Below are 27,295 nucleotides of genomic sequence, written 5' to 3' on the forward strand. Positions count from 1 at the left end.
TCAGTTGTAATAGCAGCAGATCTCCAGCTAGTACTTGGAGGTTGGCAACTGTACAATACAGTAATGCCGACTGGATGAAAAATTTGGCGGCAGAACTCCTGTTGACTCCATGAACAGCTTGCTTATGTTTTGCTCTCCATTATCTAGCACATAGTAGGAGCTAGTAAATCCATCCATTGCTATTCAGCCCAGCGTGTGTATACCCAATAAAGGTGTGGATTTGTCTGTTCCCTTTGGTTGGCTGTAAAATAAATCCATTTGGTAGTAGAAATAAGACCCTCTTGGCTATGCAGTTAATGGCAATTATGCATGCCTAGTGACCAGTTCATTAACGTTCTCATGGCTGTCTGGTTAGGATGCTCATTGCTTTGCAATTGCCCATCAGAGCTGGAAACTCCTTGCAAGGCTGTTTGCATTCCAGGTGTGGTTGGAGCAATTTACATGAGTAATAAAAATCCTTTTGGGAGGGGGGAATCCTTCTTAATAGATTGTTTTGACTGAATAGGAAATTCCATTACCTTGTACAAATGGCATTCTCCAGTGCAGGTGTTTTTAATCGCTGCATTTTGTGCCTCAGTGCTGCGTACTTATGACATGTACAGTTTTTGTAACTTCAGCATTTCGAATATTTATTTTGCGAGCGCCCTGGATGGCTGCGTCAGGCTAGGGGAGAAGTGCTGAAGTAGCAAAAAAAGTCAAGTAGCAGAAAAGCTACAAGAGGTAAAATAAAGTTTTTGTGGAAAGCCAATTAAGGAGAGAAATGGAGAAAATTATCTACAAATGAAGCCAAAAGGCCAAATGTGACAATAGAGATCTGAGAGCCAAGGGCAGCTCCGACTTGGACTGTACACTTGAATGCCAAGAACATGATCCATATTATACCTAGGGTTGACAGCTCCGGGATGGGAATTACTGGGAGGTTTTCAGGGTGGAGCCTGAGGAGGGCAGGGTTTGGAGAGAGAAGGGATTTCAGTGCCATAGGGCTCAGTTGTAATAGTCACCACCTGGAGGTTGGCAACCCTAGTTATACCTACAGTTTTTACTGGATTGTATTCTTGACTTTTTGGATTTTACTTTTGGACTGGCATGGCTGTAAACGACTTGTCTGCTTGAGGGCCAGCCTAGCTTGCCTGTGTGTAATACGTGAAATGGCTACACATTTTGATTGGTGAGTGTTTTGCAACAGCACGTTAAGGTTCTTGTATCACAGACTGAGACAAACAGATTTCATGGGTTCCATTTCTTTATCATTCCAGATGTTCACTTGGTATTGCATTTTGTCACTCCAGTTGAAGTGGGAGAAATTGCTAAATTAATTCCAGCATTGGAGTATGTGCTCTCTGCTGTTGCTGCTTTAAATTCCTTCAATTCCTTTGCAATGTGTCTCATGCTATGTTACCATTGTGCATTGATAAAACACTGCAGAAAAGAGGTCTTGGTGTGATTAAATGTGTGGTTGCATCCTTTTCATAAAGTCCTCTTTTTTACTTTTTATTTTTCACTTTTATTTAGCAATATAATTGATAAAAACAAACAAAGGCACCTTCTATCGCAGACGCTTACATGTGCTCTGTACATTGGTAAAACATCAAACAAAAAGAATTTTCTATGGGTCTATGTGCAATGACATCAAAATTGCTTTTTTGCAGCACTTTATTAATTCACATCTATAACATGGGGTGGTGGTGGATGCGAATGAACTGAAGGAACAGAAAGCCACATCATACAGTGCCCCATGCTCAATGCTGTGTGCAAAATCAGGAAGTTAAAAATGCAACAATAGAGATTTGCTGATGCATTGATTGCACAATAGAAACTAGGCCAGGTAATTTTTAATTTCCAGAATCTGGGGAGGAATTCAGATGAGAAGGATTTCAGAAGCTTGCTTATTGACAGAGCTGAGCACTCATATACTTGATTACACATGTACCCATAACCCATAACCCAGGGCTGTGTTCTGTGCTTAGCCAAGAGTTAAACTGCAATTCTGAGCTGACTTTTGTATTTTAAAAGCCACTTTTTTCAATCTCTGCTTTTCCTCTGTTTAAACAGATGTGCTTGATTTAATTCGGTTCAATTCAGTCCACTTCCACAGGTCAGAGGGAGTAGCAAGGAATGACAGTTCAGTGAACTTCTCTGCTCCTTGAGTGGATGAGTTTTTTTTTTTGTATGTTTGTGGCTTCTCTGATGTTGATGGTTCTCCCCATGCTTTCAGACCTACACAGTCATCATAAGAGCTGAACACTTGTATTTTGAAAGACTCTCAGGTTACTGCTTGCCAGGCATGATACTAAATCCCATGGTTTTTTTTCTGCACCTGCCTGGACAGGCCGAACACAGAGTCGTGGCAGATCCTGACCTCTCTTTCTGCAAAGTGAAACTCTCTCTCCCTTATAATACCTCCCCTCCACTGTTTGTCTTGCAGGTGATTGTGGGCAGCATCTTTGAAGTCATCTGGGCTGCAGTGAAACCTGGAACCTCCTTTGGCATCAGTGTGTTGAGGGCTCTTCGGCTGCTGAGGATTTTCAAGGTCACCAAGTATGTTGCAGGTTAATTTTTGAACCCCCGTGACTCTTTAAGTATTTGAAGGACTGTCACTTAGAGGAGGGCAGGGAGCTGTTCCTGTGTATGAGGACAGGACTTGCAATAATGGGTTTAAATTGCTGGAGGAAAGGTACCGGCTGGATATTAGGAAAAAACCTTTTACATTAAGAGTTGTTCGACAGTGGAAGCAGCTACCTAGTGAGGTGGTGAGCTCCCCCTCGTTGGCAGTCTTTAAACAGAGGCAGGACAAGCACTTATCAGGGATGCTCTAAACTTATCCTGCATTAAGCAGGGGGTTGGACAAGATGGCCTGTATGGCCCCTTCCAACTCTATGATGTGATGACTAATGTAATGAGAAAGACCAGTACCTGTAAAAAAAATACTTTCTGCTTTCCATTCAGTTTCACGGTGCTGCGCCAACATTTTTGCCTGCACAAGTTTGTGCCAGCAAAAAGGGGTGTTCCTGAGACAAAAGGGCTAAAGTCAATCCTGTCCCCAGGAATGCCTCCTTTGGTGCTGGCATGAGCTTTGCGCCGGAGAAATGCTGCCGTGCGACTCCTCAGTGTTGGCATAAGTAGCCCTGCACCGGCAATAGCGCATATTTAGAAGAAGAAGAGTTAGTTTTTATATGCCAACTTTCTCTACCACTTAAGGAAAAATCAAACTGGCTTACAATCACCTTTTCTTCCCCTCCCTGCTACAGACACCCTGTGAGGTAGGTGGGGCTGAGAGACCTCAAAGAGAACTGTGACTAGCCCAAGGTCACCCAGCTGGCTTCATGTGTAGGAGTGGGGAAACCAACCCGGTTCAACAGTTTAACATCCACTGTTCATGTGGAGGAGTGGGGAAATCAAACCCGGTTGTCCAGATTAGAGTCCACCGCTGGTGTAGTGGTTAAGTGCGATGGTTTGGAGAGGTGGAGTCTGATCTGGAGAACCGAGTTTGATCCCCCTCTCCTCCACATGAGCGGCGGGGGCTAATCTGGTGAACTGGATTTGTTTCCCCACTCCTACACACGAAGCCAGCTGGGTGACCTTGGGCTAGTCACTCTTTCTCAGCCTCACCTACCTCACAAGGTGTCTGTTGTGGGGAGGGGAAGGGAAGGTGATTGTAAGCCAGTTTGAATCTCCCTTAAGTGGTAGAGAAAGTCGGCATATAAAAACCAACTCTTCTTCTTCTTCTTAGCCACTACACCATGCTGGCTCTCTAGCCAGTGGCACTAACGCCAGCGCAGGGGTCACGCCGGCTCCCACCCCCTTCCCCCCCTTCAGGATTGCTCTGCCCAAGTAGAAGTTGCTGGAAAAGATGTTAGTGAGGTCTGGGAAACTGTCCTCCTGCAGCAGGAGATGCTGGTGCTAATGGACAAATAGCCCACTTTGAACGTTCGAGGGTTGAAAGTTGATACTGAAAAGAGATTCTCTGCACCTTGGCAACGTTTGACTGTTCTCAGATCCCACACACTCGCCCCCACACACGCTGCCCTCGAGCAGGTATTTTGGCAGAGAGAATTTCAGGAAGCCAGAACATCCCCAACTAGAGACTTGGACGGATCAGGGGTGCCTGCCAGTTGCTATGGATACCAACTTCTGTACCTGAAGCGCCTGTGATCCTGGACAGAAGAGGAATGGAATTAATTGGCCAGAGAGGGGAGAGTTAGAAGAATTCCTGCCTGCAATCGGAAATCTCTTGATAGTTGCAGTGTAAAATGGGTTTAAATCACTGTCCAACGTTCTAAGCCTCTTCCTTGGCAGGCTTGTCTGTCTAATGTGAGGTTGTTAAAGAGATCCATTGCCTTAATGGCCTTTTCTTCATTTTCTGATTCATTAGTTTTCCTAATATAAATGTTCTCGGCTTGTTTTTTATTTTAAACTCAGTAGGGTAAAAGAATGGCAGAGGAAGGGCCCTTTCTGAGAAGCTGCCTGTGTCCTTTATTAGATACCTTGCATTTTGTTGCACTCTGTTGTCTTTCTGAAATGGGATGGATATTAATTCACGTTTTGCACCTCCTAGTACAGCCCTTCCTAGATTAGACCATTTCGTACCACAAGTTGCGGGGTATAGCATGTTTGAATCTCCTCCATATAAAAACAACTACATCTCCTGTGCATGGAACATGTACATGACTGGAGAAAGGCCAGGTTAAAACCTTTTATCCTACCATGCCAATTCTCTGTTTTGCTGGCAAATTTTTGTTTGCTTTACTTTGGGAAGTAATCATGCATACCATCTTCTCTTGCAGTCTGAAGTGGAGCAGTTGAGAAGGGACCAGAACCTCATGCTCTTTCTGCATGTTTCAGTCAGTTCTTGAGGCAAAACTACATGTTACTTTGGGGCTGTGAGATTAGGGATGCCAGGATGTTGCCTGGCCCCTGGGAACTGAGGACATGGAGCACGTCGCGCAACATCATTTCCACTCCCCCAGGGCCAATGAAAGGAGGGACTGAGGGGACAAAATTCCCAGGGCCCAAGTTAGCTGGACGACCCCTGAAGCTGGGGTCTTGCTGCATTCAAAATGCATCTGGATTTATTCTACTTCTAATCCAATTCTGCACTGCAGCCACTAGGGGCGCAGGGAAGGCAGAGCACAGTAAAGCTCTGCTTTCTGCTGGTGATGCCTTTCTGCAAAGTTTACTATAAGGAGGGAAACACCTGCATATCCTGCTTAAGCCAATCAACCAAGCCAGCACTGCAGCAAGGCAAGACCAGGTAGCACAGCTCATGGCTGCAAGAGTCCTTGCCAGGCTGCAGGCTGGTGTTTCCTGGTCTGTTTCCCTCTTCTTTTTCTTCCACCCAGTTCCATAGTTTTGTCTGCTCAGCCAAATCTTCCCTATTAGTGTGCTGTAGAAAATAAAACCTTTCCTCTATTCTTTAATTTATTTCCCTCTTTTCCACGCTTTTCTCCTCCTGAATGTTGCTGACTTCTTTTCATGTTATGCCTTCATTTCTCTCTCCACCCTTTCAATCCCCCTCTGTGTTTGTCAGTCTTTGTCTCAACTCCTTCTCATCCCTGGTTGGCAATTTAGAACATACTTAAAAGCATAGCCACCTTAACCCTTGTTAATATTATGAACAGATGCTCCCCCATTTACATGCATGTTAATAGAATGTTAATCTGTTTTAGTAGTCACACATGTGGAACAGACGTTAGAACTCCTTCTCCCCCCAATTATTTTTAATTACATTTTAAACACTTATCAAGCAGTGGGTTGTGGTTGTTGTTGTATTGGTGGGACATGTAATACCCTTTTGTAAACATGCTACTTTGCTTCTGTAGACATTAAGAAAGAATGTCAGCAAATTCAGTCCCAACGATCCCAACACCATTATATAACCAGCGAGGGGCAGGTGGAATCTGTCTGAGGGCCTACGGTGGCTCTTGGCAGCCCTATACTCTCCACATTTCTCCTGCTGGCCAGGGGTGGCTGGAAGGGCCCAAAGCAAGCAAATAACCTATTTTGATCAATTCAGGGAGGGTCATGTTTGGTTCATTGAATCCCTTGGAGGCAGGTCAGGATAAAATGGTGATAAATATATGTAGTTTAACTACAAAAAGCAGTTGGGGGAGAAATTGTATTGCGGCCATATTGTGATGGTGGGGGGGGTAATCTCATTCTCCAGTGTAAACTGTTCTCCCAGTTGTTGTTTGTTCCAGTAGGGGAAAAGACAGGTGAAAGAGGAGGTCCTCAGCTGCTTTTTAAGGGTAAATTACTCGTCAGATGATCCGATCACAAATCCTAACCATAAATGTGCAGCTTGGCCCTCAAATCAAGCTGTTCAAGGTACAGAGTGTTGTCCAAGAGGTAAAGCTAAAGTCAAGAAGGGAATAAGCAAAAGCTGGATGTAAGAATGAAGGGTAGCCAGCAGTGGGTTGGGGGGATTCAGACACAAATAGGAACCTGTTTGCTCAGATTAGATACGACAGCTGCAACAGAAGTATAAATAGCAGGCCAACTTCAGCAGGGTCTAATCAGCCATATGGATGGGTTTCTCTGCTAGTGTCCATGTGCATCCCTTTCTCTGTTAGTAGAGAAAGCTGTCTAAGAGTCTCCAAAGATTAGGGAATGTTGATTATGAGGGGACTGAAGCAGTTTTCAGATGGCTGCGTGAAACAAACCTTTTCCCCCACCTTAAAAGTTTTGCGCAGATTTATGGATCCCAAAACGGACCCTTCGTGTCTTCCTTAAAGCCCTGGTTTTTGTTCACAGTTTTTTACACATGAATGACCTGATTAGGGTGAATGAGAAAAGAAACTGCCAGGGAAACAGAGCTGTTAAATTCTAGGTCAAGCTTTTCCCCGCAACGAGTGATTGCAGTCACAAGGTATATTTCCTGTTTTACTTAGACCGTAAATCTCGGCATGCTCAAGTGCTCCGAAGAGAAAGTGGGAGGATGTATGAACGGTTAGGGGATGCGAGCCAGCATGGTAGAGGGACAAGTGTTCTCATTAGCTGATGGCTGCTCAGAACTGCCACTGGTGTTGTATGGAAGGAAGATGTGTCACTCAGCCATGACTGAACGGCTTGAGCTGCATTAGAGTTAGCTGTGCTTTTTCTCTGTTTCTTTCTTTAGGCCATTAGTTAGCTGGTTCTCTGCCTGTTAGGCTCAAAGTCACTTACACCAAACATTAATAAAAACAGCAAAACGACCAAGTTAAAAAAAAAATTAAGACAGAAAAGCAGAGAATGGATTAAAACTAACATAACAATTGATCAGCAGGGAATGTAATGCAAACTGAAGATAAAACAGCATTTAAATGGAGTGTGTTACAAGAAGATCAGCGAGGGCCAGAACAAATTATTTTTTTTTTAAAAAAAAACTTGGTGAAACAAAAATGTCTGCTGCCAAAGAAAGAGAGAAAAAGAACTAGGCACCAGATGGGCCTCTATAAGAAGGACATTCCAGAACTGAGACATTACCTCTGAAAATGCCCTGTCTTTGATTTCAGCCCAGAAGTTGAGCACAAACAGAGCAGGTAGGGCTGCCAACCTCCAGGTACAGGAGAGGTCCGAGGACTCCTCTGCAGACTCTGCGAGAACCGTGAAAGGAGGAGGCAGAACAGGTGGAGATGAGGGGCAATAAATGCCCTCTCCTCCCGATATGAGGTCCCAGGAGCGACAGGAAGTCCCGGATAGGGCCAGGGCTGCTCAGGAGGAGGAGGAAGCGGCCCTGACCCTTTTTGGGGTCATGGTGACTGGGGCTAGGGTTGCCAACCTCCAGGTACTAGCTGGAGATCTCCTGCTATTACAACTGATCTCCAGCCGATGGAGATCAGTTCACCTGGAGAAAATGGCCGCTTTGGCAATTGGACTCTATGGCACTGAAGTCCCTCCCCAAACACCGCCCTCCTCAGGCTCCGCCCCAAAACTCTCCCGCCGGTGGCAAAGGGAGACCTGGCAACCCTAAGAGCAGGGCCTAAGGCACTGATTTCAATTGGCAGGTTGAGGCAGTTTTGGGGGTAGGGTTGCCAGCTCTGGGTTGGGAAATACCTGGAGATTTTGGGGGCGGAGCCTGAGGAGGGCAGGGTTTGGAGAGGGGAGGGACTTCAATGCCACAGGGTCCAATTGCCGAAGCGCCCATTTTTTCCAGGTGAACTGACCTCTATCGGCTGGGGATCCGTTGTAATAGCAGGAGATCTCCAGCCGCCACCTGGAGGTTGGCAACCCTAATTGGGGAGGGGAGAGACCAAGAGAGGATCAGTAGATGTGAGAGACTAGAGTTAAAACACACCATAGTGAATTGTCCTGCTCCACTGTATGTGTGTCAAGTGCCATCAAGTTGCAGCTGATTTATGGCAAACCCAGCAAGGAGCTTTCAGGGCAAGTGATTAAGCAGAGGTAGATTGCCATTGCCTTCCTCTGCAGTCTTCCTTGGTGGTCCCCCTTCCAAGTACCAAACCTGCTTAGATTCCAAGCTCTGCCAAGATCGGGCGATACCATGCCACTTTCCCTCCCCCTGCTCATTAGGTCCCAAGAAACATTTGGTTGCTAGAATCAGAGCATCCCCATTCATCCGCACATTCTCATTTAGCTGTCTGAGATGTGTCCGGCTCAAGGAGTGTCGAGCTGTCCTCAACCAGGGCCAGGCCTTTTCGGCTCTAGCTCTGGCCTGGTTGGACTCTCTGTCTAGTGAGACTAGGGCCTTGCAGGACTTGGAGCATTTCTGCATGGCCTGTAAGATAGAGATATTCCACTAGGGCAGCAACGGTTTCCATTGTAGCTGACCTCCCTTCCCCTTCCCCCTGCTTTATTTAATCTTATCTGGTAGGGGATTCCCGACTGCCTCCCTCTAGGCTGGCTGCTGACCAGTGCTGTCACTAAAATGGGCATTGTCGGGTTTCAGGGTTAGTATTAGAAGTTTTAAACTGTTAAACGATTAATATGTATTTTATGATGTATAATTGTGTTCTATGATGGCGTAACCTGCTCTGAGCCCTGCTTTGGCAGGGATAGAGCAGGATATAAATCAGAAAAAATAAATAAAATGAAAATGGCAGATGAGGTGTTTGGGCTGTACTACTTCAGATTGCAGGTGAGGGTTCACATGACGGTCTGCTCCTCCATGAAAAAGCTCCCTGCACTTAAAAAGGTAGCATGTCAGGGAGAAAGCTTGGCTGCAACTCTTCTCTGTGACTTGCTAGTTTTTGTGTGCAGAGACTTCCTAGTTAGATCAGTAGATATAGATGGGGGAGACAGAGGCTTCTTCCTCTGCTGTCTGTGAGGGTTGACTGGCTGACGTTTGCTCATCCACCAGGCCACTGTGACGACTGAAGTGACACTCAGTTCCCATTGCGACTGTCCCAATATTCCCTGCTGTTTTTCGAAAGAGGGAGATTTGTCTCCTTCAAGCTTCTCTAGGTGGATATGTCAACCTCCAGAATGCTAACTGATTTGGTTTGAAATTCTAGGTACTGGAACTCCCTGAGGAATCTAGTGGTCTCCTTGCTGAATTCGATGAAGTCCATCATCAGTTTGCTGTTCCTTCTCTTCCTCTTCATTGTTGTATTTGCTTTGCTGGGGATGCAGCTCTTTGGAGGACAGTAAGTTCAAGTTATCTTATCACAAGCTAGACGGATCCTTCTCGGTTGTGGCACTAAAATTTTAGAACTCCTTCCCCAGGGAAATTTGTCCTCCTCCCTCTATTGGTGTCTTTTGCCAGCAAGTGAAACCCTTTTTGTTTAGTCTGGCATACTTCCAATAATGATTACTGGCCCTCCTTCTACAGTTGTTTGTTTATGTGTTTTAATTGAATTATTTTATAATTTTAACACTATTTGCAATTCCTCAAACGTTTCAGTGTTTTTTTATGTTGGCCTCCTTGTGGACCCTGGTTGGGTGAAAAGGCAGCATAAAATGTTTTAAATAAATAAATATAAATAGTGTATAAACTGCACGGGGGAAAAACATGTAAAAATATGTCCACAATACAAAATAATATACAAAACCAACAATGAAAAGTGGAGATCCAATACCACTGACAAAAATCTAAAGGGATATAAACAAAATAGAGAATATTCACTTATCCCTAACCCCACTCTGGTATTAGTGTACTATTGTAGTGTAGTATTACTAGTGTAGTATTAGTGTAGTAGTAATGTGGACTAACTGTTTGTATTCTGGCGGGTGGCATATATGTCATGGAGGGCTCCAGGAAAGGCTGCAGCATAATCCTAGGCTGATTTTGATCCATTTTTAGACTGGAAGAACTTCTGGACAGTCTAGATCCAAAGTAGATGCAGAGGCAGGTGGATGCTTAACTTTCAGTGTCTGAAATTCTCTTCTTCTAGAATTCAAGGCATGAAGAGGGAGAACTATACCCTGCCCTACTTTAACCTCTCCTTTCTCGCCTTCCCAGGTTTCATTTTAATGATGAAACACCAACCACCAATTTTGATACTTTCCCCACCGCCATCCTGACTGTGTTTCAGGTAAGTTCAAAAGGGTCCCTTGCAGATTCCCTTAGAAAAAGGGGAGAAATGTTTAAAAACCGTTAAAAATAAAATGGGTTGGAATATAAGAACCCCCCCGAGTTTCTGAGCATATCTTAAGAGAACAATCCTAAACAGATCCCTACTGAGAAGTAAGTCTTACGATGTTCATTGGGGCTGACTCCCAGACAGGTGCCCTCAGGATTGTACTGTAAAATTCCTAACAAGTGGGAGGGCAGAAGTAAGGGTTTTTGCAGTTTTCAGAAATTTGGCAGCCCTAAACATCTTGTGTGCGTGTGTCACAAGGAAATGTGCTGGGTGAACAGATCCTTAGTAGGTTAATCCCATTCCTGGATTTACTTTCACATGGAGGTGGTAATGCGGATCCTGACCCTTTACTACCACTCCACTGAGCAAAGTATGAAGCCTTCCTCCCACTTGTGGCTCATATGTTGAAGGAAGATCTACTTTAGGAAAACTGTTAAGACTGATTGGATCCGCCCCAATGGGCATGGACTTTTCTGCAAATTTGGAAATTTCCTGTCAAATGGCCATTAATTATCGCTGCATTTCTGCTAATTTTGGCATGCCATGCTTTACATTTTTGAGAAATTTTGTGCTTGAAAATGAGCCCTAACTAACTGCTGTAGGCACAGTACTTCCCTTTCTAAGACAACAGGAACGGTGATACATTTTTAAGGAAATGTGCCTTGAACAAATTCTCAGAGGAGTGTCGCCATGCCTCCAGTGGTAGAATTGTTTTTAAAACTTCTTTGTAGATATATTTGAACATGTATAATGATTGCAGATTTCATTACTATGAGGAAACTTAAACAATGCTGTTAAACAAGAATTACTGTTCTTGTTTAAAATGTATGTACCTTTCCCACCAACCATATATTTTACGTGGCTTTGCTTGAGAAACTGAAATCAGAACAATGTTTAATGTCCATCTAGTACATTTAAATCATGCCATATATTTTATTTATCAGATTTTTATTTTACCCTTCCTCTTAGGAGCTCGGGGTAGAATATCTGGTACTTGTACACTCTTGGCTATTGTGCTGGACTTAACAGGCCTCAGTAGGCAATAATGCGTTCAGATGAGGAAAAAATGAACATATGCAGAGGGAATACAATTGCCCTTATCCTTCAGTTGCCAGGTCCCTCTTCGCTATCGGTGGGAGGTTTTTGAAGCGGAGCCTGAGGAGGGCAGGGTTTGGGGAGGGGAAGGACTTCAATGCCATAGAGTCCAATTGTCAAAGCAGCCATTTTCTCCAGGTGAACTGATCTCTTTCGGCTGGAGATCAGTTGTAATAGGATCTCCAGCTAGTACCTGGAGATAGGCAACCCTAAGTTGAGAAATGCCTGTTGGCGGTGTGCGATCCCCTGCCCCCAGTGCGGGAATGGCAGCCCTAACTCATGCAGCGATGCAATGGGAACCATTTTCTGATTGAAATGGGACCATTTTCTGATTCTGTGGCGTCTCAGTATGGGAAATGCTCCAATCCCATCCTATGCAAGCATGAGCTGCTCCCCGACAGAGGCCAATTGGAAGAATGCGAGGCCACAGCAGTATATCATGAGATGTGATAGGCAGCCTTCTCCTCTGTGTGAGTAACTTAGGCTCCCAAAAGCTTTTAATTAATGTATTTCTTGTGACATCCTCATAGTTCTCTCATGCCACGGAGATTGATTAAAAGAGCCCTTGCTGGATGGCTTTCCCCAGCCACAGACAGCTCACTGAAATGAAGAAGGTCTCCTTCCCTGCCCTAAGACGCTTCCCAATCAGTTCGAGTACAAAATAGAGCTGTTACCATTTAACTCAAACGATAAAGCCGAATCAAAAAAAGGCAAAAAGCAGAACAAAGCTTGTTATCTAGCCGGCCTCCTCAAAGGTCCTATAGAGCAAAAAGCGTGTTTGCTTGCCTCTGGCAGGTGGCAGGGGAGCTTGCCGGGCGAGCCTGCTTCCTTAGAGGACTCTTTAATGAGAGCACCGCTGTAAGAAAACACACTTGCATCTTGTAACCTTTGGCCCTGCTTCAGATGGCCAGGGCAGTTACTGTAGGCTCTCTGTTGTTTTTTTCTTTCTCTCTTGCACGCTTTTCTAATTAACTTTTCAGATTCTGACCGGGGAAGACTGGAACGCAGTGATGTACCAGGGGATAGAATCCCAAGGGGGCGTCCACTCAGGAATGTTCTCTTCGATCTACTTCATCATCTTGACGCTGTTTGGTAACTGTATCCTTGCACGGCCTCAATTTGATTTGCTAATGGCGCTCGGGGCCACTTCTTCGCTAGCAAATGCACATTTCAAGTCAGCAGTGGCTAGCTAATGGGCAGCTGGTGAAAGTTACTGGAAAGCCATTAGGTGGGAAATTGATCCACTGTGAAATGAGGCTGTTTATGAAAAAGGAAAGATCGGTCTTTTAGAGACCTTTAGATGCGGAAAACCCAGACACCTGAAGGTCTGTTTGCACAAAAATACATCCTGCATTGCACAGAAATACATCCTACATTACATTTCCCCCCCCCAGGAAAAAGTATACTTCCTTCTTTTTCATATGCTAACAAACATTTGTTATGCTTTAAAAGAGCAGAACCAGAGTGCCCATGTGTTCTGCCACCATTTAGCACCCAGAATTGTAAACAAATGTATTTATTCAATTTGCACACTCTAAGGGCCAAAAATGATGTGACGGGGGGACGACGAGGGCTGTGTTTTTAATTTAACAACAACAAAGGGGGGAAAAGGCGGAAAAACTCAACCATAAAAGTACAGGGAATCTCAAAGGTTGAGCTGGAAACTAGAAAATCTATAACAAAATAATTATATTTACTATATGGTATCCACAATACGTTTGTTAAAAACAAAGGGCCTGGAATACAGACTACATGTAAAAACATCAGTACAAACTGTTACAGAGATCTCAAACCAAGCTGATTACTCATTATAAATGACCAATATAGGAGGGACCTGGCAACCCTATAGGGTTGCCAACCTCCAGGTACTAGCAGGAGATTTCCTGATATTACAACTGATCTCCAGCCAATAGAGATCAGTTCACCTGGAGAATATGGCCGCTTTGGCAGTTGGACTCTATGGCGTTGAAGTCCCTCCCCTCCCCAAACCCCACCCTCCTCAGGCTTTGCCCCCAAAACCTCCCACTGGTGGTGAAGAGGGACCTGGCAACCCTACAGCCCTAACCACTAGAAGTTTCAAATTAAAGCAATCCATTCTATCTCAGGGCTCTGCCTTCTCATTCTCCTGTATGAACCAGGTCTAAGATGGCGCTGCCATCCATGCTTTCAGAAGTGCTTGCATTTATAAAAGTATGAAAATAATTTGAGCAGCAGTTTTAATTAGTGGCACCTTTTAATCGATCGCTGTGCTTTTAGTCAGTTTATTGCAGCTAAGAACTTGATTTAACGTTGCAGCCCCAAACAAAACTTTTAGACCAGCTGGAAAAAGAATTGCTCCCTGGGGCAGAAACGGCATCTTGCTAGATAGTAAAATGTTTAGTCTTGATTTGGTTTCTCCTATAAATTGGAATATTTGTGTGTTCAAAATTAGACAGTCTTCCTTCGTTGTCCATGCTCAGAGTTAGAATAAAGGAGTCAGAGGTGAAGGAGACTACAGATTTAAGATCTGGGTGTAAACAAATCAAGCTTTCTGTCTAAGATTTTTTTACCTGGGAGGATAATCAGTGGCTACCAGTTTGGGTCTGGGTTCAGTTCCAAGTGCAAGTATTCATCCTCAAGCAATTTGCTAATAGAACAACATTAAATACAGCCATTAAGAAAATATGCAATCATTAATATATCCTAAAATTAATATATCCTAAAATTAAAGACTCACTGGAAAAGACAGTCATGCAAGGAAAGGTTGAGGGCAGTAGGAAAAGAGGAAGACCCAACAAGAGATGGATTGACTCAATAAAGGAAGCCACAGCCTTCAATTGGCAAGATCTGAGCAAGACTGTCAAAGATAGGACATTTTGGAGGACTTTCATTCATAGGGTCGCCATGAGTCAGAAGCGACTTGACGGCACTTAACACACACACAAAATTAATGCAGTTTGAGTTGTAGGTTGCTGGGAAGGATAATGTTTCTGAGATGGTGCAGATGCCTTTTTCATACCACTCAATAGCTACATCCCTAACTAGGGTTGCCAGGTCCCTCTTCGCCACCAGCGGGAGGTTTCTGGGGCAGAGCCTGAGGAGGGCGGGGTTTGGGGAGGGGAGGGACTTCAACGCCATAGAGTCCAATTGCCAAAGCGTCCATTTTCTTCAGGGGAACTAATCTCTATAGGCTGGAGATCAGTTGTAATAGCAGAAGGTCTCCAGCGAGTACCTGGAGGTTGGCAACCCTACTGGGAGAGGCAGCCTCTGTTTCGCCAAGTACGGTCTCCCTGGGGAACTCTTGACCCAAACCCTGTTGAAATGAATGGGAGTTGGGCAGAAATAGGAGCATTTGCTTCAGTGAAGCTCACACAGAAATTCTTGGCTGAGTGAGCTGGTAATCCAGGTAATGAAATATTTTCCTGGTTGCAGTTAAATTACAGATGAGCTGGAAAAAGGTTCAGATTTTAATAACAGTCATTATTCTTTTAAGCATGTGGAGCCGATCATCCATTCAGATGACTGCTCTCTATGAGCTTTCCAGCTACAGTTTGGGGGTACCATGCTGTGCCCACTCTTCGAAGAAAATTTCGTTTCTGTTGCACTAAGGGCAGGATGGTTTTAAGAATTATTTCCTCCTTGTTTCTCCTTCTTTTACATTTCAGTGGCTGGCACTATCAAGCCCATTATATCTCCAAGGAGGGGCAAGCTGGATGTGAAGGCAAGGACTTCATCTGCTATTCCCCACCATTGTGAGGCTGCTGGCCCCAAACCTTTGCTTCCCATTGTTGCATTCTGAACAACTGATAACTTACTCATACACTGCAGATCAGAGGAATCTGCATGCCACTTAGGGTTGCCAGCTTTGGCTTGGGAAACACCTGGAGATTTTGGTGGTGGATCCTGAGGAGGGAGGGGTTTGGAGAGGCGAGGGACTTCAGTGCCATAGAGTCCAATTGCCAAAGCGGCCATTTTCTCCAGGGGAACCGATCGCTGTCACCTGGAGATAAGTTGTAATAGCGGGAGATCTCCAGCCACCACCTGGAGGTTGGTAACCCTAAGGCCACCTGATGCATTTATAAAATAGGAAACATCAAGAACTGTTCTCTGAATATCTGGAACTTATGCAAATGAGTTCATTGTAGGATTGGGTGCCAGGTCCCTCTTTGCCACTGGTGGGAGCTTTTTGGGGTGGAGCCTGAGGAGGGCGGGGTTTGGGGAGGGGAGGGACTTCAATGCCATAGAGTCCAATTGCCAAAGCGGCCATTTTCTCCAGGAGAACTGGTCTCTGTCGGCTGGAGATCAGTTGTAATAGCAGGAGATCTCCTGCTAGTACCTGGAGGTTAAAAGAAAAATAAGTACCAATCAACAACAACTTTTAGGATGCAAACACAAATTTAGTGCAAGTGAAAATAGGTGCAAAAAGTGAAACAACAACAGACATCACAATACAACTCTAGAATGCATTGCTCCCAAAGGAGTCCTCAATGAGGTTGTCTAAATCTATTTACATAGACAACCTCATTGAAGACTCCTTTGGGAGCAATGCATTCTGGAGTTGTATTGTGATGTCTGTTGTTGTTTCACTTTTTGCACCTATTTTCACTTGCACTAAATTTGTGTTTGCATCCTAAAAGTTGTTGTTGATTGGTACTTATTTTTCTTTTGATTTCCGTATAAGTACCTAGTGCCCTTTTTTTCCAGCAGTACCTGGAGGTTGGCAACCCTATTGTAGGGTGACCATCCAGGGGAACTCCCGGTATTACAACTGATCTCCAGGCTGCAGGGCTCAGTTCCCCTGGAGAAAATGGCAGCTTGGAAGGAGGACTGTATGGCATTACACCTTGCTGAGCTCTCAAATCCCGCCCTCCCCAGGTTCTACCCCCAAATTTCCAGGAGTTTCCCAATTCAGAGTTGGCAACCTTAGTTCCCTGCAACAAAGTTGCTGCAGAAATTAAATGCACAAAGGGACAAAATAAGCAAGGTGTTAGTGTGTGTAAGCGACAAAAACAGCACCCACATTAACAATGTGAAGGGAAACTCACTAAGATAAAGCCAGTTTTCCATTATAGGGTTTTTCCTCTTATTTCACTGTAACCCCTCTGGATTAGCAAGGAACACCAGCAAATCAGGCCTGTTTGGTCTCAGTAGAAATCAGTCTTCTCAAGTGTTTCAGACACAGCCTGATTCAAAGGAAGAGAAATCCCTGATTTCTTTTAACATGCAGTGCCGTTTCCAATTAACATTAATGAGAGCTTCTGTGCTGGATTGTGGATGATGCTTTGAACATCACTATTCCCTCGGTCTACCCTGCTGCTAGCGTATCAGAGAGCACTTTCCCGAGGAGTTTCTTTAAGAGAAAGCCTGCGCTTTGTAGAGGGGAACCAAATGCGATCATATACTATACTATACTATACTGGGCCAGCCCCGAGACATTTTGCTTTCCCGAGTGGTTGACTTTGTGCAGGGTGAGCTCCAGGAAGTCTTGCAAAGTCATGGAGGAAAGCCGAGTGTTCGACTCTTGGATCACGCAATTTGAGAGTTGTTAATTCATTATCAGCTTGTGGCAGTTGGACTGGGCTTCAGCTGTTACAGTGCAAAAAGAAGCAGAAACCCATCTTCTTTGCAGATAGATGGAGCAGCGCAGCAGGAACCCTTATCTGATTGTCTGAAACCAGCAAGGTAATGGCAAAACGACTCTAGAAAGAGTCAGAAGCCCCATGGCGCAGAGTGGTAAGCTGCAGTACTGCAGTCCATGCTCTGCTCACGACCTGAGTTCGATCCCAACGGAAGTTGGTTTCAGGTAGCCGGCTCAAGGTCGACTCAGCCTTCCATCCTTCCGAGGTCGGAAAAATGAGTACCCAGCTTGCTGGGGGTAAAGGGAAGATGACTGAGGAAGGCACTGGCAAACCAGCCCGTAAACAAAGTCTGCCTAGGAAACGTCGGGACGTCACCCCATGGGTCAGGAATGACCTGGTGCTTGCACAGGGGACCTTTACGAGTCAGAAACTATGACATAGGGATGTGGCCATCACATACCACCAGAATCTACCCACATTACAAACTTTTCCTTTCCAGCTTGAGGATCCTACTCCTACATAGACCAATAGCCATAAAGACATCGCACAAGTCAAGAATACCTCCAGACCTCTCCCTCTGCTCCATTTTTGCTTGCCTTTGTGTGGCAAAACACTGGTGCCCAACATACTCTACAATATGAGAGGTTCTGAGGACACATCTCCTGGACATATAGCTGCAAACCTCCAGGGGGTGGCTGGAGATCTCCCGCTATTACAACTGATCTCCAGCCAATAGAGATCAGTTCACCTGAAGAAAATGGCCACTTTGGCAATGGGACTGTATGGCATTGAAGTCCCCCCCTCCCCTGTTGTGTATGTATATAGTTGGGGAGTAAGCAAGGGAGACTTAGGAGCTTGAGTTCTGCACGAAGGATCCTAAACCCTGCTCACCCTATTGGTCAAGCAAACGGACCCCATTGGCTCTAAGCCAATATGCACCATTGGTCACCAGGAGGTTATGTCCCCCTATCACTGATCAAGGGGGGAGTGGCCGCAGGCGGCCAAGGGGGCATATAAACAGGGGTTGCTCATTGTGTTAACCAGTTCTGTTCCTGTAATCAATAAACACGGTTTTTGTTTGAGCTCCATCTCCGACCTCGTGAATCCTTCCCATGCGGACTTAACAGTGGCGACAAAGACTGGAGAGCGACCCGGCTGACCTGCTGAACTCCCGTCCATTTTGGACAGGCCAGCGACGGCGACTCCGGCGATGAGGCCCATAAAATGTCCGCCAGGGCACCCAAGCCACGGGGCCCGGCTTCAAGGGCCTGCGCAAGCTGCGGCGACCCCCATGACCGCCGCACATGCTGATTCCATGATGCCCATTGCAGGGTGTGCGGTCGTTCCGGCCACATCGCCAAGGTCTGCTGTTCGTTGAGGAAACCGTCTCGCCCGGAGAAGAAAGATGGTGCCGCCCGACCGGTCCACACTCTCTCCGACGACAACGACTCCGAGTCCCCGTGCCGTGACCGCGGCGACCGCCGCTGTGTCCACACCCTCGCTCTGCACAAGGTCCACGGCGTCGACAGGCTCTCAACCACCGTTTTCATTGAGGGGATGCCCTGCGAGATGGAAGTGGATTCCAGGTCCGCCCTCTCCATCATATCTGCAGACACCTTCCGGGTCCTGGCTGAGCGTGCCCTGATGCCCAAGCTGCAGCCCTCCAGCCTCATCATTACGGACTTCCAACGCCGCTGCATTCAGGTTGAGGGTGTTGCCGTGTGAACGTGCGCTACGGGTACCGTACCAGCTGCCTGCGCCTCGTCATCGTCGAGGGGCCCCGCGCCAGCCTCCTAGGGTTTAAGTGGTTCAAGGCCCTCAGACTGCAAATCACGGGCCTGCACCGCCTCAACAGAGCGTCCCTCGAGTCTGTCTGGGCCAAGTACGAGGAAGTTTGGCGTGGCCCCTTGGGCTGTTACAAGGGGCCGCCTGTCCGCCTCCTCATCGACCCCACCGCCACCCCCATCCGACTGAAGCCCCGCCACATCCCCTTCACGCTCAAGGACCTGATCGATCACCCAAGGCGTCCTGGTTCTGGTGCCCAACGCGAAGTGAGAGACCCCGATTGTCATGCCTCTGAAGCCGAACGGAGATGTCCGCATCTGTGCGGACTACAAGTGCACGCTGAACCGTGCCATGCAGAGTCACGCCTACCCCGTGCCGGTCGTGAACCACCATCTGGCCTCCCTCACCGGGGGCCGGGTCTTCTCCAAACTAGACCTGGCCAGGCGTATCAGCAGCTGCTGATGGACGATGCCTCGGTGGAGGCGCAGACCATCATCACTCACCAGGGCGCGTTCAGGGTGACCCGTCTGCAGTTTGGGGTCAGCACGGCCCCGGGGATCTTCCAGAACATCATGGAGGACCTCCTTAAGGGCCTGCCTGGCATCGTCCCTTACTTCAATGACGTCCTGATTGCCGCCGCATCCGAGGGGGAACTCCTGGACCGCGTCCGCCAGGTGCTTGGCCGTTTCAGGTCCGCGGGTCTCACCGTCAAGCGCAAGAAATGCCAGCTGGGCCTGCCGCAGGTGGAGTTCCTGGGCTACCTCATCGATGCTGCTGGTATCCACCCGACCCCATCGAAAGTCAAGGCGATCCACAGCGCCCCTCCGCCCAAGTGCAAGCAGGAGCTCCAGACGTTCTTGGGACTTTTGAATTTCTATCATGCCTTCCTGCCCAACAAGGCATCAGTCGCTGAGCCCCTCCACCGCCTCCTGGACAAGTCTACTCCATGGTTGTGGAACAAGCTGCAACAGCGAGCCTTCGAGGCCGCAAAGGGCCTCCTCTCCTCGTCCAGCCTGCTCGTCCACTTCAACGAGAAGTTGTCGGTGGTGCTGACCTGCGACGCCTCCCCGTACGGTGTCGGCACGGTCCTGCAGCACCGGTTGCCTGACGGTCGGGAAGTCTGCAACCTCCTCACCCCTGTGTCACCCCTTACAAATGAAACTGGCCCAAGCAGCCTGTGTTGCTTCTCGACCTCTCATTCTTTCTTTCATTTCCCCCATTTTTCATTTACCCCGCCATATATATCTCCAAGGAGGTCAGGATGGCATACACATTTTTACTCATAACAAGAAGCTACCTCCTCCTGTAAGGACGTTAGGGTAAAAGATCAGGATTGGTTCAGTCACCCAGGTCACTCAATTATGATCTGAAAAGGAACTTGAACCCAGGTCTCCCCAGTCTAAGGCCAGTATGTTAACTAGTATGTCGCATTGGTTCTCTGTGTAGCTGGACAGCCTTAGAAAGGATAGAATCATAGAATTGGTACCACCAGGGTCATCTAGTCCAACCCCCTGCACAATGCAGGAAATTCACAACTACCTCCCCCCCCATCCCCAGTAGACCCATACTCCATGCCCATAAGATGGCCAAGATGCCCTCCCTCTCATGATCTGCCTAAGATCATAGAATCAGCATTGCTGACAGATGGCCATCTAGCCTCTGCTTACAAACCTCCAGGGAAGGAGAGCTCACCACATCCCGAGGAAGATTATTCCATTGAGGAACCACTTTGAAAATCAGGCCTTTTCAGTGAGCTCCAATAGGGCACTGAGTGTTTCTGCATATGTCCTAATGCCTAGGTAGATAGTGTCGCTGGTGCTATCTAGACAACCAGTTTCCCCCTAACAATTCATTTACAGCTAAATTTATTTTTTATTTTATTTCAAATACTTTTATGCTGCCGTCCCACCCAACTTACAGAGCAATCTGTAAGTGGCCCTTATGCCGGCATAAGGCCACTTAATACAAGATAATACCTTCAAACTGGCCGCAGGAGGCAATGTCAGTCCATAAAATGACTGGCCCAGCTTACCTTCAGTCACACAGTAAAGTTCCCTGTGCTGCGGTGGCAGCTGCTGTCAAAGCAATGTTTAAAAAAACCTGAACAGCCAATCAGATCTCAAATGGACAGTCAGAAGCCTTCCTGGACAAAATCCCCACCTGGCCACACCCACTTCCTAAAAACACTTGGTGGGCACTAGGAAAGGTGTTAGCGGGCACCGTTTTGCCAATGGGCATGACGTAGGGGACCCCTGTTCTAAACATACATAGGTTCCCTAATGCATTAGGACTTTTGGCAGGCTAAAACAGGTTGAGTTTCTAATCTATTGAATTCTGAATAGATCTTTTCCTGCAGTTTTCTACAGAGTGCCTTCATACTGTTTTCATTCTGAGAGCTTTCCCTTTTTGCTGGACCATGCCCTAAATTTCAGCAGCTCCGGCTTACAATTGAACAAGAAGGTTAAATCTCATTCTTTTCCCAGGAGGGAAAACCTTTCCAGTTGTTTCTCATCCTTATTATCTTCCAAACAATAAGTTAATAGAAGTATCACAAAACAAAATCTAAAAAGTTAGCTGACTGAAAAACTCTAGCCCTTTTATATGTGCTGCAAAGTTTTTTTTCCTAGTATAAATGGACATGGCTTGAAATAATGAGATGAACATTAAGAAAAGTAGGGCATCAACTAAGTACAGTCAGAGCTGGTAGCTGGAAGGTGAAAATGTTCGTAGAGAAATGGTGGCAGTTCCCCCAAGTTAACATGTGTCGAGCTACTCCAATACTGTCTGAATGCAATTTAGAAGAAATTTTGCTACAGGAGAGTAAATTCAATATTATTCGGGGTTCGCTTTTTTGACTCCCATTTATTGCAACCATTTTTTTGCCGGTAAACCCCACCCCTGAAAAATACTTTTTCGGTTTTTTATAAATTCGGCATGTCGATATGCACACCCCTCCATATGACTTCCTCCTGGTCATTGTTCCCTTGAGAGTGATGCTGTGATTGTTCTGCTCGGTAACACATGCTTATTCATTTCCCTTCTTTAAAATTAGGCTCCTCTATTGGAGTCCAGCTGGCAAGAACGAGAGTTGCTATCTCTCAAATTAATAGTTACTGGAACTCAGAGCTCTGACAGTGAGATTGTAATTGCTTCCATTTTTTCCTCTGAAACTAGCTGGACCTGACAAACCAGCATGAGAGAATGGTGTACAGTCAGTCCTCCAGTCCCACAGCTGCCTATATTTTCCTGCATTTTGCATTTCCTGTATACAAATTGAAGGCCGCCTTTCTTTATTTAATAATCTTGCAGCAGCAGCTCCTATTGCTCCATTTGTCATCTAGCCCCATTGCCCATCCTAGAGTCATAGAATCATAGAGTTGGAAAGGACCACCAGGGTCATCTAGTCCAACCCCCTGCACAATGCAGGAAATTCACAACTACCTCCCCCCCACACCCCCAGTGACCCCTACGCCATGCCCAGAAGATGGCCAAGATGCCCTCCCTCTCATCATCTGCCTAGGGTAACAGAATCAGCACTGCTGACAGATGGCCATCTAGCATCTGCTTAAAAACCTCCAGGGAAGGAGAGCTCACCACTCCTGAGGAAGCCTGTTCCACTGAGGAACCGCTCTAACTGTTAGAAAGTTCTTCCTAATGTTTAGGCGGAAACTCTTTTGATTTAATTTCAACCTGTTGGTTCTGGTCTGACCTTCTGGGGCAACAGAAAACAACTCAACACCCTCCTCTATATGACAGCCCTTCAAGTACTTGAAGATGGTTATCATATCACCTCTCAGTCCTCTCCTCCTAACTGTTGTGGGTCAAAATGGCAGTGCGGTTTGTTATATTGGGCCCAAGCAGAGGGTGGGTTTGGGGTCCAGGAAGGGTGTGGGTGGAAGCATCCGTATCTGTATCCTTTGTGGCTCAGAGGTTATGACAAGAGGGTTGTTGAGGATTGTCACCTGGCAACTTTATACTTCTTTGTTTGTGGAGGTTGGGAAGGTGAGACGTAGAGCAAGAAGCCTTGAATGCCAGCCAAGCCATTTCAGTTGAGCATTGTATGAAAAACCGTATAAAATCTTTAGCCATTTAAATAGATACACTGCTGAACGTCTTCTTGGCCATCGCTGTGGACAACCTTGCCAATGCACAAGAGCTGACCAAGGTAAGTGTATGAAACGTGCTTTCAGCAGGTATTGGCAACAGCCAGCTGCTTGGCACAGTGTTATTTCTGCAAAGGAAGCTGGAGATTTCCCGCATGCTCTTCTAGTTCTTTGAAAAAACACAATGCCTCCTGCTGGATTGAATGTCCTTGATGCACTTTTAAGCACGCATGTTCTCCCTGGAACATCACATTGTCAAACTAGAAGTTCAGGAGAAGTTCACCGCGCAAACGTATATATAATACCACAAGCATATCCTCCTGCATTTCTCTGATGAAAATAGGAATAAACTTCTTAACACCTCTCTTTTCATTTCAGTGTCTGAACATCCCTTCCTCCGGTGCTATCACACACTGCTGTAGGCTCTACTCTGACTGCTGTATTAGTATACCCTGCAATGAACACTCCACACCCGAGGGTGTTTGGTCTTGTGTTTAAAGATCCTGTTGAAAAAACATAATCGTCCGATCAATAGTTCAAAAGATTCCATAGCAATTGCAGTGTATGAAAAGAGCAGCTATGCACAGAATAGTGTCTTGCAGCCCAATCCTAGGCATGATTACTCAGAAGTAAGACCCACTTAGTTCAGTGGTACAAGCCACAGTGAATATGCCTAGGAGTACAGCCTTAATGTTCATGGGGATACGTGTGCTGTAGAGTGGAGACACAAACACCCTCCCACTCAAAGTTTTAACTTCTAAAAACCCTTGCAGAAGGAACAGTAAAGAATGACAATTGTAGTATCTTTCATGAGCAAAATTTGAAGAAGAAGAGGAGTTGGTTTTTGTATGCTGACTTTCTCTACCACTTAAGGGAGACTCAGACCGGCTTACAATCACCTTCCCTTCCCCTCCCCACAACAGACACCCTGTGAGGTAGGTGGGACTGACAAAGGTCTAACAGAGCAGTGACTGGCCCAAGGTCATCCAGTTGGCTTCGTGTGTAGGAGTGGGGAAACAAATCCAGTTCACCAGATTAGCCTCCGCCTCTCTTAGTGGAAGAGTGGGGAATCAAACCCGGTTCTCCAGATCAGACTCCACAGCTCCAAACCACCGCTCTTAACCACCACACCATGCAGTGTGTGATTGGCCAGAGACAGGAGAAAATAGGGACTTTTGGAGCAGATGACTACAGGAGAAGCTCATACTGTTGTTGAACGCTGGCCAGAACTCTTTCCCTCTTGTTAAAGGAGCTACGTAGGACTGCAGCCACTGTTTGTTGAGGGCTGTTCTAAAGCATATTTCACCCCCCCCCCCGTATGACATCCTTTCAACACATGCACAAACACACTGCCTGAAAATCTTGCTGGCAGTTCTGCAACCAAGCAAAGCAAAATAAACTGCAGAGGCTTCTGTTTCACACTCGGGCTCAGCACCACCTCCTCTCAGCGGAAACAGCATGAAGCATGCTGTTTGTGCTGGGATAAGCACCCAACTCGAGCATGAATAGGGTGGCCAGATAGCAGGTAATGGCAGGCAATTGCCCGCCAATTGAGGGGGCTGGCCGGTGGGTGGGGGGGGGAAGCAGGCCAGCTGAAGGGGGCGATTAACATCCCTTCCAGGGTAAATCCAGAAGTGACGGGGATGCTATAGCACATTCCTCCAAAAACCTCTATGCTTTCCATAGAGTTTTTGGAGGAATGTGCTACAGTGTCCTTGTCACTCTGGGTTTACCGGAGTCATGATCCTTATGTATGATTTTCCATGCTTGTTATTGCTTATGCATGAGTTATGCTACATGCTACAATACTAAATGAGAATTTCTAGGCTTGTTTTCTTATATATGAATTACAATACATGCTACAATATTGAAAGAATTTAGGCGTGATCCAAAGCTACTCTGACTGTGGTCTGTGGGTCTATTATATTACTCCTTGGTTTGCTCAGTCTAATAACAGCCCACGCTTTAGCATTACTTCCAGTTGACCTGGACAGTCCAGTATTTTCACTGACAGTTCAAGAAAAACCATGAAAAAATACCAGACATTTAAATGTCCATATTTTTTCAGTTCCCCCCACCCCCAGATAATTGGTGAAAATACCAGACTGTCTGGGTCAATAAAAGACACCTGACAACCTTAATTGGTTCCATTTCAGAAACCACCCAATAATTTGAGACTCTCAAATCCAAGGAGAGATTCACATAAAGAGAAATTTGGAGGATCCCTTGCTGAGCCCCCCTCCCTCCACTGAGAGCAGAGTGCCAGGCTTTTGAACAGCATTCTCCGAATGGCAGATATGCATTACTCCCTAGTAGCAGGTCACTGCCTTCAGACACAATTCTCACCTTCAGAGCCAAGACTTTTGCTGCAGCGTTCCACTCTTGGCTAGTTTGTTCATCTTGAAGAAAGATTTCTCCTGTCAGATTTTAATCTCTTTCTGCATTTTATGAAACCCATGCAATTTCCCCTTGGGGAATCTTTTGTTTTCTTCACCGAGACCCTGCCCCCAGAAAAAAAGTGATTTGATGGTTGCCTTTACCAGCAACGCGAAGAGAGAGATTCTGTTGAGTGTTTATAAAAACACGAGTCCACCTCACTCCTTTTAAACCCTTTAACTTTCCCCTTTTGAATATTTCAGAAGCCAACTGCAGAAGGTTTAGGAGCTTGGCGTGGTTAGCGTTTATGGCGGATCACAATTAAATATTGATGGAATCAAAAGCGCTGATGAATCGCACCGCTTCCTTTGAAACGCTCTCAGCTTTATTCAGCCCATGGATCCAAAAATCGCTAGGGCGTTTTTGAAAGGAGCGGGGAGGGGAAGATCAAAGCGGATCAATTACAAGCAATACCTAGAGAATGAAAGATTTGTTGCTCAGTAAATATGAGCGTGCAAAAAAAAATAAAAAAAAAATAAGGGAAAATAAAAAGACCCGACAAAATGGCCAGGAGAAATAATTACGTTACCGGGGAGTCGGCAGACCTCAGGAGGCTTCCTTGAGACAATTACATCTCAAGGCTAATCAAGATCAGAGCTGTGTTCAGGGCCCAAATATAGTAATTAACCAGAGAACAGTTCGAGACGGGAAAGGCTAGGCAAGGCAAAACAACCTCTGCAGCATTTGTCTTATTACCCCGTCCCTTTATGCTCTCCTTGGAAGATCCAACCATACCTGCTTCTTAACATGTTTTAAAGGGCTGTTAGAATATGTGCCCAGTCATTGGGGTTGCCAACCTCCAGGTACTCACAATACTATACAGCACTCTTGCTCAATAATAAACATGTAATTATTCAAAGTTTCACCACATTGATGAACTGATTGCCCCGAAGGGAGCGGCTTACCTTCTCTAGTCCTGACTCCAAACGGGAGCGGCTTACTTTCTCCAGCCAGGACGGGAACTACTTGAATTGAACTAACTAGGACTCTGATTTAGTAGTCGTCTTTGACATAGTTGGGTGAATATAACCCTTTGGTATTTTTTCTTCTATTTAAGCCTTGTTTATTATGTACAGAATGGGAATGATTTAATTCTTATATATTCCATGCATTAAATTAGTTCAATAGTAGCCTTTTTGTTTCTATTTGTTACAATACTTTCTTAGCCGAATTTAGGCTTTGTGAAACTTTGAATAATTACATGTTTGTTATTGAGCAAGAGTGCTGTATAGTATTGTGAATATCGTTTCCAGCATATATATATATAACCACAGTCTTTCAAAAATATAATTAACAAATTGTCCAAAAGTAACCTTAGTCAATATAAATGATCCAAATAATATACAGTGACCCCTTTGTCACAAAATGAGCATGCAGTAGTTTGTGTTAAGCAGTTCAAAACAATGTCTATACAAGTCCATAACTCAGGTAAGTCTTAAAGTTGCTTAGGTGTTGTATAAAATATATGTGCATCCAATTCCTTTCCCAGGGAATTGCCGCTTTGGCAATTGGACTCTATGGCGTTGAAGTCCCTCCCCTCCCCAAACCCCACCCTCCTCAGGCTCCACCCCAAAAACCTCCTGCTGGTGGCGAAGAGGGACCTGGCAACCCTACCAGTTGTTCCTGCCATCACATTAATGTGGAGTACATGTGAAATCCAACACTGTTCGTACAGCCACTGGGTAACTGCCACATGTGACCGCAGTGGTTAAAAAAAAAAACCCCAAACTTGCTGCTGTGATTGAAGAAGTGACCCTCAGGAAGCTGTAGCTAAATTCCATGCACAGCTCCATTCACTGTT

General features: G+C 45.8%; 1 protein-coding gene across 1 annotated transcript in view; it reads left to right on the plus strand.

Annotated features, from left to right (window-relative positions):
- CACNA1B (calcium voltage-gated channel subunit alpha1 B) overlaps positions 1-27,295 on the plus strand; it is a 414,377-nt gene that overhangs the window by 246,552 nt on the left and 140,530 nt on the right. The window contains exons 12-16 of the mRNA XM_056861029.1: positions 2,426-2,538; positions 9,450-9,581; positions 10,397-10,469; positions 12,593-12,710; positions 23,053-23,120. Of these exons, the coding sequence (XP_056717007.1) occupies positions 2,426-2,538; positions 9,450-9,581; positions 10,397-10,469; positions 12,593-12,710; positions 23,053-23,120 (504 nt within the window). The remainder of the gene's footprint in view (positions 1-2,425; positions 2,539-9,449; positions 9,582-10,396; positions 10,470-12,592; positions 12,711-23,052; positions 23,121-27,295) is intronic.

This window comes from Euleptes europaea, chromosome 14 (assembly GCF_029931775.1).
Source record: "Euleptes europaea isolate rEulEur1 chromosome 14, rEulEur1.hap1, whole genome shotgun sequence".
Taxonomy (NCBI): Eukaryota; Metazoa; Chordata; class Lepidosauria; order Squamata; family Sphaerodactylidae; genus Euleptes; species Euleptes europaea.